This window comes from Vanessa tameamea, chromosome 26 (genome assembly GCF_037043105.1).
Source record: "Vanessa tameamea isolate UH-Manoa-2023 chromosome 26, ilVanTame1 primary haplotype, whole genome shotgun sequence".
In the NCBI taxonomy this organism is placed as follows: domain Eukaryota; kingdom Metazoa; phylum Arthropoda; class Insecta; order Lepidoptera; family Nymphalidae; genus Vanessa; species Vanessa tameamea.
This window is the reverse complement of record NC_087334.1, coordinates 5,303,374-5,318,448: the sequence shown is the minus strand read 5'-3', so window position 1 is coordinate 5,318,448 and position 15,075 is coordinate 5,303,374. Positions and strand designations below refer to the sequence as shown.

The window sequence follows — 15,075 nt, the reverse complement described above, 5'->3', positions numbered from 1 at the left end:
GTTTAGCGAGTGTCGCGCGTATCGGTCACGTACACCAATACAATAATGTTGGCAATAAGTTTGGCAGAATAAGGGTTAGGAATACAATTGTTTGTTTTTGTTTTTTCTTTGTTTATGAATTATTTTATATTGTATGCCAGTGAAAATACCAATCAGCATTTAAATTGAGAAATCGTTGGAGCATAAAAATTGTTAAAGCTTCCATTAAAAAAATCTTCATCAGCCAATTGTAATCCTGCTGGACCTCCCCAAAGCAAGCGATTCTCCGTGTACCTACCTTGGAGTTTAAGACACGTGTCACGTTTTTCTTTTCTTTTTCGGAGTTAATACTAGTCGATGTCCCAGAATCAGTAGAATACGCAGCAAATTCAGGATTCTTCCCAAATGTCGGTGGCAGAATTTCTTCTAAACGATCAAATGCGAAGAAAACTATCCGAACAAGGTCGACTTGATGATTTTCTGAAATTTAAAAAACAGTATGTTATATAAGTATTATTAAATCATAAACAAAAGTTATTGATCTGATTCTGCAAAAATAAAAAGTCATTAATGATTCAGACGTTTGTTTAAAATATTCGATATATTTAGGCCTTTTTTAAAAACTACCAACGATTTGATATGAAAATAAAAACTCAGATCAAAAGGTATAATACTATATAATAATAATAATTTATAATTCATATAAAACAACCATCTGATATAGTCTATGAAATCAACCTGAACTACGTTTAAACATACCTAGTAAAGCAGCCTTTGGTATAGTAATGGTATCCTCGGAAGCTTTCCACTGTTCCTGGGCAATTATCGACGGGAATGTTTCATCTTCAACATTTTTTACTTCAAGAACACGCACGGAGAGACCTAAAAATATTTTATTTAATCAAAAATGCAGTTCCAATCATACAAAATAAAAAATCCTTGGAATCAAATTATTTTTTTATGTTTAGAATCATATGAATTATAACTTACATATATTTTTAACAATTTGTAAAATAGTCTTTTCCTTGGTGACTGCGTCAGCCAACAGGAAGGCGTGTTCTTCTAATTGAGTTAGAAGTGCACTTGTGACTCGGTTTTGAGCATCTGCACTCAAATCCGACCAGGACGCACGTTGACTTTCCTCGAGCAGATTTGAACCTAAAATGAAAATTAAAAATGTCAAGTTTAAAAGCTACGCTTGATTATGACTTTGCACCAATAAGTTTTAATACAGATGTCTAAGTACAATCGTTACAAGTTTAACAACTTATATTGAAAAACATCACACTGCATTCAGGTTCGTTTTGTACACTTTTGAACCGTCATTATAGGATACTAAATTAAATGTAAACATATCACCGGATAAGGCTGTAGACTCATCTGAGAAGAACCAGTAAATACATTTTTTCGGTTGTTGATGTATTTCTAGAATTATATTTATTTAGTTTTACCACATTACTTTTCAAATTTAACTTGAACAAAATTGTATATTTTGTTACACTAATGACTTACCAGTCTTAATAACTCCAAGTAGCATATCAGTGACGATGGCTTCCTTCTGCCTCGGATCGGGAAATGTTTGGACGTTCTGTGACATCCGTTGCGCCAATTTCTTCATAATACTGGTCGTTGTCATCATATCACCACCGTAGAGGGTCTTTGAAGACGTTACCTTAAACAATTTGATTTGTAAGTCTACTTATCTAATAAAACAATATTTTCGACCTCTAGTCGAAGAAGTCGAATTCCAAGAAGAAGAAAAAGGTGGTTTACAAAAACATAAATAATATGAAATTATTAAAATACCTGTGCCAAGTCATTGCTAATGCTCAGCAAGGATTCCCCTTCTCTGACTCTCGCTTCGAGGCTGTTTAACCAAACAGACCTACATTCACTGAGATCTGGTGTAGCGCCATGCCACTCAGGTATTGAATCCGCTAAAATATAAAAATAAAACATATTACAATGTAAGTCTTTACCTTTTCAAATTCAACTAGATTATGGGTATAACCCAAAAATGTCTAGCAAGAAGTTTCTTATATTATAATCATAGTCTAACATTAAAAAAAGTTAATTAATTTGATGTAAATTGAAATTTTATTTTCACCATCTTCAATGATATTAAATTCAAAATGATTTATAAACATATTACGTACAGTACATCAAGTCTCCATTGACGACAAGGTTGTGATTAATTTGTGTATCAGACATACTCGCAGTACCACGGTAGTCGATAAGGTGCTCAGATGAATCTCCATCACGACCTGATTTCAAACAAAATGAGAATATATCAGTGCAAATACTTATAATATATTATGAAGCTGAAGAATTTGTAAATTTACATTTGTAACCAAATAAGTCATTATAAATGTATCATTTCTGGGTCATAGTTTATCTCATCAAGAGCCTTCGCAGCTTGCAGCATACGACATACGACGATATCCATCCATACGACGCAAAGCGGGTATGGATGGAGACATATATGGTAAAATTTGATATGGCATCTGCAGCTTACTCATGATGGTTTCATTCAACATTATCAGCATTACAGGAACTATAAATATAAATATGTCACTTGGAACTAAGTGATGATTAACTGGGTTGAACCGGCAATCTTTCGTTAAGATTTACTTATTCCATCCATTGAGTCACCTAATAAATATAAATAAATAAATATTGGACAACATCACATACATTACTCTGATCCCAATGTAAGTAGCTAAAGCACTTGTGTTATGGCAAATCAGAAGTAACGACGGTACCACAAACACCCAGACCCAAGACAACATAGAAAATTATTGAACTTTTTCTACATCGACTCGGTCGGGAATCGAACCCGAGACCTCGGAGTGGCGTACCCATGAAAACCGGTGTACACACTCCTCGACCACGGAGGTCGTCATCTCAACTCTTACTTATGTGCTTATGAGTGATATTACCTTTCAATAAAGCTTCTGATCCTATTCTTCTAATGAGTTGCATTTGTCTATCATTAGGCTGGTCCAAACCGAGATCGTGATAGTTCTCTCCTGACTGCAAGCCTGAGCTTCGTCGCCTAGGACGTTCTTCTTCAACGTGCTGGTGATTTGTTAGAGTACATCTGAAAACGAAAAAAAAGTTTAAAAGCTGCATTTCATCTGATTTTATTAAGGAAAGTAGTAAAACATCGTAAATATCCCATTGCTGGGTAAAAGCGTCTCAGATTTTTTTTAAAAACACTTAGAACCTTTTCTCACTATTCCGTGTAACATCTGCCATGTAAATATATACATGTCATTGATTTGAGGACAGTATTTAATGAGACTTAATTAAAGTCTTTAAATATAAATACTTACTTCCACCTGGCCAAACCAGTAGCACCGCCTGGACAAGGTTGGACAGCGTACGTTCCAGCCATTGTCCAGTTCCAATGTAGGCCACGAGCATTGATTTGAGGACAGTAAGCTCTTCTTCCCAACGCTGGGGTTGCACTCGTTGCTAAAAAAAAGAAATATTCCATTTCAGCAGTAAGCCTCATTTTTCAGTAAATTTAATAGTAATATTTTTACCCTCCGAAACGTTTACATAATTAAAATGAATATTACATTTGTCGATAACTCAATATTTAAATTTGATATTGACTTAATGTGATCTTGCCCCGAACTATAATAACATCAGTTCAATGATGCTATGATGTTATTGCAATCCATAAAATTATCTGAAAATTAATAATTACACTTACAGAATGTTTTATCAAAATCATCGACAATATCAGGATCGGGCCGGTTTTCTTTAGGAAGCATATGGATAGGCGATGTTGGATCTGAATCTTCATCTTTAGGTGGCCAGTGTAGAGTTTCATCAGTGACCGCTGCTGCAAATATTATAACTTTAGTCTTAATAGTATCCAATACTCAAATATATAAACTGCTTAATCGGACTATGCGTTTGTTTTTTGTGCTTTAGTTTACATTCAGTCTTCTTTTAATAAGATACATTTTATCGATTGCCTCGTTGGGTTAGTGGCTAAATACAAGGCCACAGATCTCGATATTTCCGGGTTTTAAACACTAGATTAGAGCGAAAAAAGTTATCGAGTTTTGTGTCGAAAAATTCAAATTCAAATCAGTTACAGCTTGGAGTCTGATAGTTGGAGGTGTGTACACTTCCATGCTTAGTAAAGTACGTGAAGCCGTTCGCCTTGCGCCTGAAATCTTTCCGGTCTTCTCTGATTAACCATCACACCGGATTATGAGAGTGAAGGAATAGAGAAGGCATCTGTGTTTTTGCACACACTTGTGCACTATAATAAGTACTGCGTAGTCGGCTGGTCTTAAGATTGCTCGCTGTATTCGAAACCGGTCAAGACGACGTCATGACACTAATGTTACTATAAGAGATTATTGTGGATGCTGTTTAATTCTTACAAGTTTCATCGTCCTTATCCTTGGGTTTATCCATTTTAGGACTTTCTGGTTCAGCGACCTTTGGCGTTTCTTCTTTTATCTCTGGTATTTTGTCTAAAGTACTTAGCGGCGGTTCCCTTTCGGATGATGAGTCTGGTTGTCTTGTTGTTGTTTTCTATAAAGGGATGAAAACTTTGTAAATCAAATTGTAACAATTAATGACATAGCAAAATTAAAAGAAAATAATGATCAAAATATGTATAAAGTTGATTATACTGTACCTTTGTGCCAATATTTCCTAACTGGACTTCTGGTGGGAGGGTAATATGAGGTCTAAATGTCGGTGGCGTAATAACCGTGGGCTTCTTCTTCTCTTGTTGCGTGAGCACAGGGCTTTTAGGTATCGGAGGTGCGGTGGACCTCCAGACGGTTGGCTGGGAGGTAATCAGCCATGGCGGTGATGGCCTTGTCGTTGTACTAGTTGTTGATGCTAGAAAATACATGTTCTCTGAATTAGTCGACGTTAATTTGATGATAAGATTCTTGGTGGTTAAAATATCATAAACAAATTCATTGTAACTAAGTTCCTGTCAAGTTAAGTCCTTTCGTTACATTATAAATAACCTGCATCTTACCTGGTACACACTGGTAGTGGGCTTCTAAATATTTAAGCGTGTTCGGACAAGGGTCACCGAACATGTTTGTACTGGCTAATATACTGCAGTTTTGGTGCATGCTACATCTGAAACCAAGAACATTAGAGATTAAGCCCATTAGACAAATTCAAAAGATAAATGTAGTTGAATTTTGGTCGGGTTAGAAGATCCTATATCTCTTGCTAGGGAAATGTTAAGCAGATTAATTCGACTGGTTTCGGCATCGGAAATTAATGGAACAAAAATTATTACCCGAAATATTATATTTATCGGAGATGTCAACAATACGGGAATTGATTTGATAACGAACCGCAAGCGTTGTCAGTGTTAGATAATGCTTCGACGGAGTCTCTAGATGGGTCGACGCGAGTCGGTGACACTACACTTCAGTGCTAACCGCCGAACAGACAACTTGTCTAGAAACTGTCTTACGACTGTAATGTATAATGTCTGATGGCGAGGACAGCCTCTCAGATCAACCACCCCTTCTGTCATACCGCCAAATAACAGTACTCTGTATTGTTGTGTTCCGGTTAGAAGGGTGAGTGAGCCAGTGTAATCACAGGCACAAGGGATATAACATCTTAGTTCCTAAGGTTGGTGGCGCTTAGGTGATGTAAGGAATGGTTAATATTTCTTACAGCGCCTTTGTCTATGGGCCGTGGTGACCACTTACCATCAGGTGGCCCATATGCTCGTCCGCCAATCAATGCCATAAAAAAAAAAAAAATTTAAGATCGACCACGAGAAATAATTGTAAATGTGATAAAACTTAATATCCTGAAAAAGGTATGAATCTCAATCTGTTTTCTACAAAATCTCGAAACTTTAATTGAATTGTACTTTCATCAATCAGTTTAAATGAACAGTTCAAATGTAATTCTAATATAACTGAATCTAGTCCAAAAACCATATTATTAAAAGTAACGATGTTCAATACCTACTGATTTATTTTTACGCGCAAATGATTTTGTAATTTGGAAATAAACTATCAACAGCATAATTACAGGGCGCGTCATTTATCAACAATCAATTTAGGCGTCGTTTACACGAGTGAGGGGTATTTTATTGGCAATCTGTCTGGTAACGTGATAAAGTTGGGAGAATATTTAATTTTCGGCGTCACCGACGCTGGGATAATCATTGACTCCGTGTTATACGATTTGTTCTTTATCAACTATTTAAAAATCGGTTACTTGAGTTGACCTGTATATTTTGTTATGGTCATTTTTATTTTAAGCGCCTATTATTTATTTTAATGCGTATAGAAAATCAAAGAATAATCCTTCCGCTTCAAAATTCTGCGTCAAAACTAAACTGTCTGTTAGTTTTCTCCACATACGACATGTTAATGTTTTTCTTATTAATCGTGAACGAAATGGGTTATAAGAAAATTAACTACCTAGGTGTGAAACCAAGCTCATACTGCCTGGACTTAAACCAGCAACCAGGTCCCGATCCACCAATCGCATGACTTTAGATTAATTGGTTATTTAACAACAATCATTTTTATCATCTATATTTGATTGAATTATTTATTTATCGTATTTATAAATCAATTTCATTTCAAAGATAGAAAGATAGATAGATAGATAGATAGATAGATAGATAGATAGATAGATAGATAGATAGATAGATAGATAGATAAATAGATAGATTGCATAAGCAGTTCTTTCATCCCAATTGAGCCAGTCTTTACTTAAAAGTAAAGACTCTACGAACTGTACCGTTAGGTTTAGAAAATATATACTTCTCCTGATAACTTTTGCTCTAGACGTTCCAGTATCACAGTAACAGTATTAGGACAAACTTTAGGTGCACTCTGTATGGAGAGATTGTATGAAAAGCAGAATACTAATAATTACTCATTTTAAGTATTAATATTTAGAATTAGATACTGGCTAATCACTAAACACGACCAATCGTTTGGTGAATCTTATTATTTGTCTGTGGTCAGAATATAGCCACGTCTACACAATGTAACCAACAATTCCATTACCGCAATAATACCAACGTAACAAATTAAACCGCAATATAGACATTTAATCCCGATATAGTTACAAGCATTATTTTAGCTAAAATTGCAATTTGAGTAAGGTTTCGTTCACACTGATTTAAATAAGCAATAATTTAATTATAAAAACTACGTTTTATATTTGGCAATATGGATAATGTTATTTTTGTTTTTTAAATTAAAACTTTTTAAAAGTCCTTATGGTAAAACAAAATGAAATAGCATGTCCATAAATATGAATATTGATCGCTGGAATAATACAAACGAACCTTTGCCGAAAATATCCCGTAATATAAGTGGTATTTATATACCGGATTAAAAAACTAAATCTTTAAAAACTATCTTACGACGATAGACATAAGATTATTTCCCAAATTCAAGTTGTAAAACCTTATATTATAATACCTTAAATTATATAAAAAAAAAAGTTTGTTATATAAAAAATTTGGAATTGGATATTGCACTGATAACCAAACAAATACATAATACTATATTTAATCAATGCAGTTATTCAATTCAAATTAATTAATACATTTCGAATTACAATGAACGCAACAAGTTTTGTTTTGGTGGTATCCTAGCTTTACTATAAACAATGTTATGTATACAACAAACAAAAAGCCATATCGATATGCATTGGTTATATAAAACGGTAATAATTAATTAACATTAAACAATCCGCTTTTGTCTATGGTACAAAGGCAGTAAAAGAACAATGAGCGAGACAGAACTATCGGGTTTTTGATTAACTACGTGAGATTTATATTAGATCACAATAGATGATATCTATCTATTATTTTGAGATTGGATTCTTGTCTTGTTGCTTTACTATTCGATTTTAACATTGCTTTCTTGAAAATACCATCTAGTTTTTATATTTATATTTGTTTATTTACTAGTTAAGTGATTATTCGTCTCACATTGTATTATTGACATCGTACAAAACGAGAAGTTTAGAATTACATGACCTCGGTGAATGAGACTGGTTATCTACCTAAAATTAATATTATTAGTTTTACGGTCGGTGAGACCACGTCGGTAATTCAATTTATTTCGTCAAATATATCTACTTTAAGTTAAATAACAAAAATTCTTACCTGCTGTGTAAAACCCGTAAACTCCTCGTGCTCATGCAGTTTACACTCCAGTCAGTATTGCCGTGGTCATTGCAGATGGTGATCGAAAACCTGCCGTAGTTCGCTCTGATCAGGTGGATGACTGAGCCCTCGCTACAACCAATTTTCAGAGTCTTCCCTTCACACGCGTACGCTGTTTCGTATCTCGGTTCTGAAAGTAATATAAATATGTTAAACTTTTTAGTTTTACAATTGAAGACACAGTACAGTACTTACTGATGCTAAAGTTCGTGACATTACATAGATCAAGACTGTTTCTAATATTGACAAATATATTACTGTGTTCATCAAACCATTTAGACTTGTAGCAGGGCTACGTGCAAAACAATAGTTTATAATATTTTCGTAAATAACTTTCAATATTTATCATTGAACCTATTTTAAAGCACATGGTACACATCTTGATTCCCATTCTTATAATATTAAGCAGGTTGATCTAGTAGATTTAAAATGAAAAGTTATACTATGTTGCCAAATAGGTCTAACAGATGTATTGTTAATTAAGTTAATATTAAAGTGGCGGTAGATACAATTTGCTTGGTACAATTATCTGCCACAGAATGATATGAGAATTTAATTCTTAAATAATAATTAAGGTATGTATATATGTATGTATATATAACAGATATGTGTATCAATAAATTTCAATGATGCAAAGTCAAATATACTATGGTCTTGAAATTAAATGAATAAATTAAAAAAAGAATTAATTAACATAAATTAAATTGTTTGATTATTAAATTAAATAAATTTAAACTTAAAATGATAAAAGTTAAATATATTACATTAAAGAACAACATACAATTCAAATAGTAAATGAGAGAAGGTATTAAATGTTGAAAGTCACGCAAACTTTTTGCGCAGCATTCAATTCCTTGAAAGGTTACAATCATGAAAAGATGTTTCCATACAATATTTGAAGGCATATCTTCAATCAATTTATCTTGTTGAAACCAGTGAAAAAAATACTTTTTGCGGTCAGCGAATTCAACAGCACAAATAACCTAGTGCCTAACTACGTTTCCCGAAAACAAGCTGGCGCGGCATAGCTATTCATTCCTGGCAGCGTTCGCTCCAGAAAAACAACGCATTGAAAACATCGCACCAAAAATAAATCCAATTAAACGGATCCGACATTGTTCATCGGATCGTTACGTCCAGAAACCATTTACCAATTCAAAAGCAAACACCCAATGAAAGACAAAACGTAAAAAAAAAACTGTCGACTCAACGTTTCATAATCAATTTCTGGACGATTCATCAGCTTGAGAACAAACAAGGGCGTGAAACAATATTTTCCAAACTAGAACGCTCTACATCGACGTCAATTTTCCCGGATTAGTTTTTAAACGCGAAATTTAAGATGCAATGGATGAGTTCCTAAGAAGATTTATCGTTTTAACTTCATAGCGGGTTAGGTGTGCATATTCTGGATAGGATATAATAAATCTGGGTAAATTAATGACAGCACCGACAGATCGTTTAAGCCATTTTCGCTACGTCATACAGCGAAATGAGGCCCCTAACAATACATAATATACTGCAGTGAATCTTATAATAGGGTTGCTTCTGATCTAAATTAGAAAAGTGTCGATAAACTTAAAGTGTAACCGTTAAGCTGTTCAAGGAATAATTTCCTTTTATATACGACGTAAAGCGACGAAAAAAATTGAGTTATTAATCTGAAGTTCATAAGTAAATTAATGTTGCGATAAAATACCGATAAGACTGAATAATAAATTACGTTGAGTATAAAACATTAGTACAACACGGTTATAATCAAAGTTCCCCAATGAAACTATTTTTACATCGAATATAGTAAATTTAAGTACGAATAGTGATGGTAATTATCGAATATCGATTTTATCGTTCGAAGGACAATACTTGATGAATATTACATAATTGGTTTTAAATACGAAACGTATTGTTGACGTAGATTTTTTGAAAATAGAATTGTATAAATCATTTCATGTATTTTTTTGTTAAGATAATTAGCGTGTTCGTTGTATACGAAGAGAATTATAATGATAGTATAAACGACAGAATTAATTATTAACATAACGACTATTTAAAACACTAATAGCATGCTTGTATTTAATTTCTACGACAATTTAATATCGCCTATAATCAAATGTTTTGTTTTTAATTACAATATATATTGTTAATTATTTGAGTTAAAATTATCCTATATTACACAATTAATATTTATCACGTGTTTGTCTCCAAATTGGTCTAAGAATTACGAGGAAACTGCTTAACTTGATAAATGGATATAGAAAGGGGATATCTTGGGAGAAATTTGTCAGGCGTTAAAGTTGACACACGAGTAATCTAATAAGGCGATAGTCCAATCAATTATGAAGTATTTATTTAAGGGAGTGACACAACATCGAAAAAATATGTTCGATATAGTTTTAAAGACGAACTCAACGATATAGATAGAGAAATGTAAATGTAACTGGTTCGACTTCGACCCTGTAGTCGTACCGTATTGTATATCTTCTATTTTGCCATTGGGAATTACAAGAGGCTTAACTACTGCTACTTATCTAACTATCTATTTCTACTGACGGTTTAGGTGTATAATTTGAAAGGGCAATATGGTTATTTTAACATTTATATTCAAATAGATTATCGTTTAAAATTATCGTGTACTTATGTTTTAAATAGATATTATGATAATAGCTTACTGCCAATTAAATATTACAGTTCTGAAATATGTGTGGTAACACAGGTGAACAATCTAATCATACACTCTCATAAGTCGTTGGTACGGCATTTCAACCAGGTTTGGTTAGGTACAGTAGCAACAATTTTGCGTGCTTTCTGAGGTACGAAATTGTAAACACTGCCTACTTCTAAACATTGGGATTAGGGCTGGTGCTGGGAAATTATCAACAAAACATATCCATTGGTATATTTACAACCTTTAGTAATACTAATTAATTGGTAAAGAGCCTGATTCGACGAAGGGCGACCTAATTGTTTCAAGTAGACGAATAGAACGTAAGGACGTAAGTTAAGTAAGGTTACATTAATTGAATTTAAATTATTATTGTGTTTAATAAATTATTATTTTCGAAAATTATCGACATTCGTACGAGCTCAACACTAACAAGTGAGTGGTGCACGCGAAACTGCAGTTTGTATCGATATTAAAGATAAAATCTATACGCGAAACTATTTTAAACCTTTCGAATATAACAACCGGTATCGTGGGCAAAATCTCGAGTCACCCCCTTAAGCGAGGGGTGTGTAATAAATATGATTTATAGCAAATGTCCAGTACTTTCGGTGTTACCTGGTATGGAGGGTCGAAAACAATTTACGAGATTCACGGGAAGGGATAATTATTTTCAACGTTTATGGAAAATACTTTGGAATTTTTCGAGTTAAAGTTTAACAATTTACGGTCTAACGACAAATTTTGGATAAATAGCTCACTTTGGAAATAAACGAGCGGCTCCTGGTTGTTTCTTTATTAAAGTTAAAACAATGAACCATTCAAGACAAAGAAAAACCTGAATAGTTTAGTTACTTTCCTATCAATAATTTGTAATACATACACAGAGTAAAGGATTGACTGATTTCAATGACATCCATTAATTTATTACGACAAAAAATGTGGACAATTATGAAATCTTCAAACATGACGTCATCAGAGATAGCATTTATCCGTTTTAAAAGTGTAATTCGTGTTAAATTAAACTTTAAGGACCTTTATAGAACCTTGGGTGTGAAATGATTGTGCCTAGACCGTTAAAAAAATATAATTGTATTGGACACAGCATTTAAAAGAAATAAAATTATATACCTACACACTCTCGTAAAACGTTGAAAACCGACATATGTATAGCCTTTAAGCGTTATATAATTTTACTTAAGCGAATGCCACGGAACTGAGATGGCCCAGTGGTTAGAACGCGTAAACCTTTACCGATGATTGCGGGTTCAAGCCCAGGCAGGCAGGTGAAGGAAAACATCGCATGTGGAAACATGCATGTGTCTAATTTCAACGAAATTCTGCCACATGTGAATCTACCAACCCTCATTGAGGCAGCGTGGTTGAATATGCTTCTAACCTTATCCTCAAAGGGAGATGAGGCCTTAGCTCAGCAGTGGGACATTTACAGGCTGTACCTACACGTGTGAATGCCCCATGTGACTTTTTCCGTTATTCGACCATGTGAATGAACCACCAGCCCAACTCGTCTCTAAGCAACTGTTGCCATAATTTAATTAGGAAACAAATTGTCATTACTAAGCAATCATCCAGGTTATTTTTTTGGGGACCAGGACTCCGCTACTAATCGTTAACGCTGCATTCAAGATATGTTTTATTAATCCACCGAGAGCACTTCTGCACACGTAAAATTGTAATTACATTCGCTTTTAAACAATTCCCTCAAACGCCATAACCACCCCACGTCTCAAATTATTATTTAATACGAATTATCAACCTTATATCCTTATGATAAGGTATACAATCGCTTGATTTATCCGCAATGAGATAATAAGCCCCTATCATGGAAACTCGTTAGCGAGTACACGGTATTGTCATTTGATATCCAGCCGCTGAATGAAACGGACGTCTCTACGTTCGTTCGTTATTCAAATATAAATGCTATGTTGTTGTAATATGGTTTCAATTATATTGTATTATTTTATAATAGGCTTAAATGTACCAAATGGGATACTGTGAATTTAATATGTGCAATGTACCGACCTTAGCAGCCTTTTAAATAAATTGGATTAACTAATGGTATACTATTGTATTTTTCTAATTGTGTGGAGTTATATGTCTTACTAGGTGCTTCACCCGACTTCGTACGAGTGGAAATACAATTTTTCTATATATGTGTTGTTTATTTTAATATGGATATTAAAAAGAAAAATTAATATATTGTCGTAAATATATTTATATCTGAGCCGAGGAGGCCCGGTTATTAGAACACGTGAATGTATACCGAAGATCACTTGTTCCAATCTGGGCTTCATTTGTGTTTCTAATGTTTTACATGCTTGGTAGAGAAGGACATCGTAGGTACAATTTTCGGATGAAAAATTATCACAGGTGAACCTAAATCAACCAAATCACACTAGAGCAGCATCGTGGAATGAGCTGCAAGCATCTTAAGGTGAGGAGCCGTTAGCCCAACAGTGGAAAATTAACAGTTTATTATTATAGTTAATAAAAATTCCTATATATTTATTTAAATCTAAAATCAAGTGTTTACTACACCTCTGTAATAAAACGAATAAAATGTAGTGTAACCGTTTGTATTGTATGTATACCCGCATAGAACTGGTTTAGATCGGTTGGAACTGGTTTAGTCACAATATTTGACACACAATATACTAACAGGTAAAGTTAAACAAAAGCTTGTAAAAATATTTTTATTTCCGACAAATAAAATAATATTTCGTCTTTATACGCTTCCAAAAAACCTAACAATAATAATAATATATTCAATTCAAAAACAATAATCGAATTCGGTATGAAAAATTAAAAAGTAATACCCGACTATATATACAACCTCTTCCTTTTTAGAAGTCGGTAACAGTAACGGACAATAACAGCCGATTATTATTACGTACAAACTATCAGTATTACCCCATCGATCTACGTCACCACCATAAATTATAACGTTAAACCCTATCTCCGTAAAGTGGCAAATTGGAGAAGAGTTTTTATAGTGTATTTATGGCTTTCCCGCAGGATCCATGTCACTTGATGTCAAGGAAAGATTTTTTCTTTACAATTTTCCTTCAGGTGTAGTTGAATTTGAACGGTTCATGGGCCTATTGACGTTTTCCGACATGGGGTGTGTTCATATTACCGAGTTGATGGAATATTGGGCGATGTATAATTATTTACCTTCTGACTGCCTCGTTGGTTAGTGGCTCTATAAAACAGATCCTGAGATCATCAGTTACATCCCGGGTCGGGCCATTAAAAAGTTACTGGGTTTTTCTGTGGGATTGATTCTACGTAATAACACGAACTCTGGAAGTTGGCAGTGTATAGCATGTCCTTTGGTTGGATTAGCCGTCCAATCAGATATACCAAGAGTAAGAAAATAGTGAGGTAAAAATGTATGTCCTTTATGAATTTACTCAGACTTAATTTTACTGCTATTTACGAGTAGGTTTAAATTAAGTCATATATAAATATATTTACCAATGAATCGCGTACATACATACGTTGTCGTAACATAGACACTATCTGCGGAACTTATCCAAAAATTTGAGGTCTCTGAACTTGCTATGGAGTAAACCGTCCATAGTATTTCAAGGATGGCTTCAGAAATTAGGTAAACCAGATAAATAAGCTTAGCTTGCAAAATTAGCAGAAGGAAATAGCACAGGGCTGGTTATTAGAATTGATAATTTTAAACTAATAGTTGCTTTTGTAAATATTTTAAAAACAACACTTTTAAATATTCTGTAGTTAGAACTTTCACACAATGCTGTCATACAATGTTGTTTTAAAACGTAAAATAGGTTATTACATTTCCTACTTATATTACCCGCTATAAAGACAAGCAATAAAAACGTAACGCACAGCTAAAAGTATGAAAACTATGACAGAACACGTTTTTAAAACACATTTACAAAGACATTCCTCGCATCTTCGCTTGCATTTTGAAATAAGAATAAATATATTCCATTTTTAGTTACTTTTAAAAACTTAAATGTATTCCGAATTTCAGTTTAAGCTCCAAGGAGTTACACATTATCTGTGAAGAATCGGTACAACTATCCGAACGTCAGGGGAACCGCATTCGAAATTTAAAAGATTCAACCGGCAGTAAATCCGGGGCCGGTTCGATACGTTGAGCTGGACTGACGTTTCACCGCAGTCGGTCGATATAGAATCGAACGAGTTACAAGATGGTACTTTA

General features: G+C 33.8%; 1 protein-coding gene across 3 annotated transcripts in view; it reads right to left on the bottom strand.

Moving 5' to 3' along the window:
- The window catches only part of LOC113393825 (latrophilin Cirl), a 280,266-nt gene that overhangs the window by 8,000 nt on the left and 257,191 nt on the right, over window positions 1-15,075 (bottom strand). For all 3 annotated transcript variants that reach the window (XM_026630904.2, XM_026630912.2, XM_026630920.2), the window contains exons 3-15: window positions 8,132-8,321; window positions 5,000-5,106; window positions 4,646-4,854; window positions 4,386-4,539; window positions 3,701-3,832; window positions 3,315-3,456; window positions 2,919-3,079; window positions 2,136-2,243; window positions 1,786-1,916; window positions 1,492-1,651; window positions 970-1,137; window positions 739-861; window positions 278-459 (exon numbers count right to left, since the gene is read on the bottom strand). In XM_026630904.2, coding sequence (XP_026486689.2) covers window positions 278-459; window positions 739-861; window positions 970-1,137; window positions 1,492-1,651; window positions 1,786-1,916; window positions 2,136-2,243; window positions 2,919-3,079; window positions 3,315-3,456; window positions 3,701-3,832; window positions 4,386-4,539; window positions 4,646-4,854; window positions 5,000-5,106; window positions 8,132-8,321 — 1,967 coding nt within the window. The remainder of the gene's footprint in view (window positions 1-277; window positions 460-738; window positions 862-969; window positions 1,138-1,491; window positions 1,652-1,785; window positions 1,917-2,135; window positions 2,244-2,918; window positions 3,080-3,314; window positions 3,457-3,700; window positions 3,833-4,385; window positions 4,540-4,645; window positions 4,855-4,999; window positions 5,107-8,131; window positions 8,322-15,075) is intronic.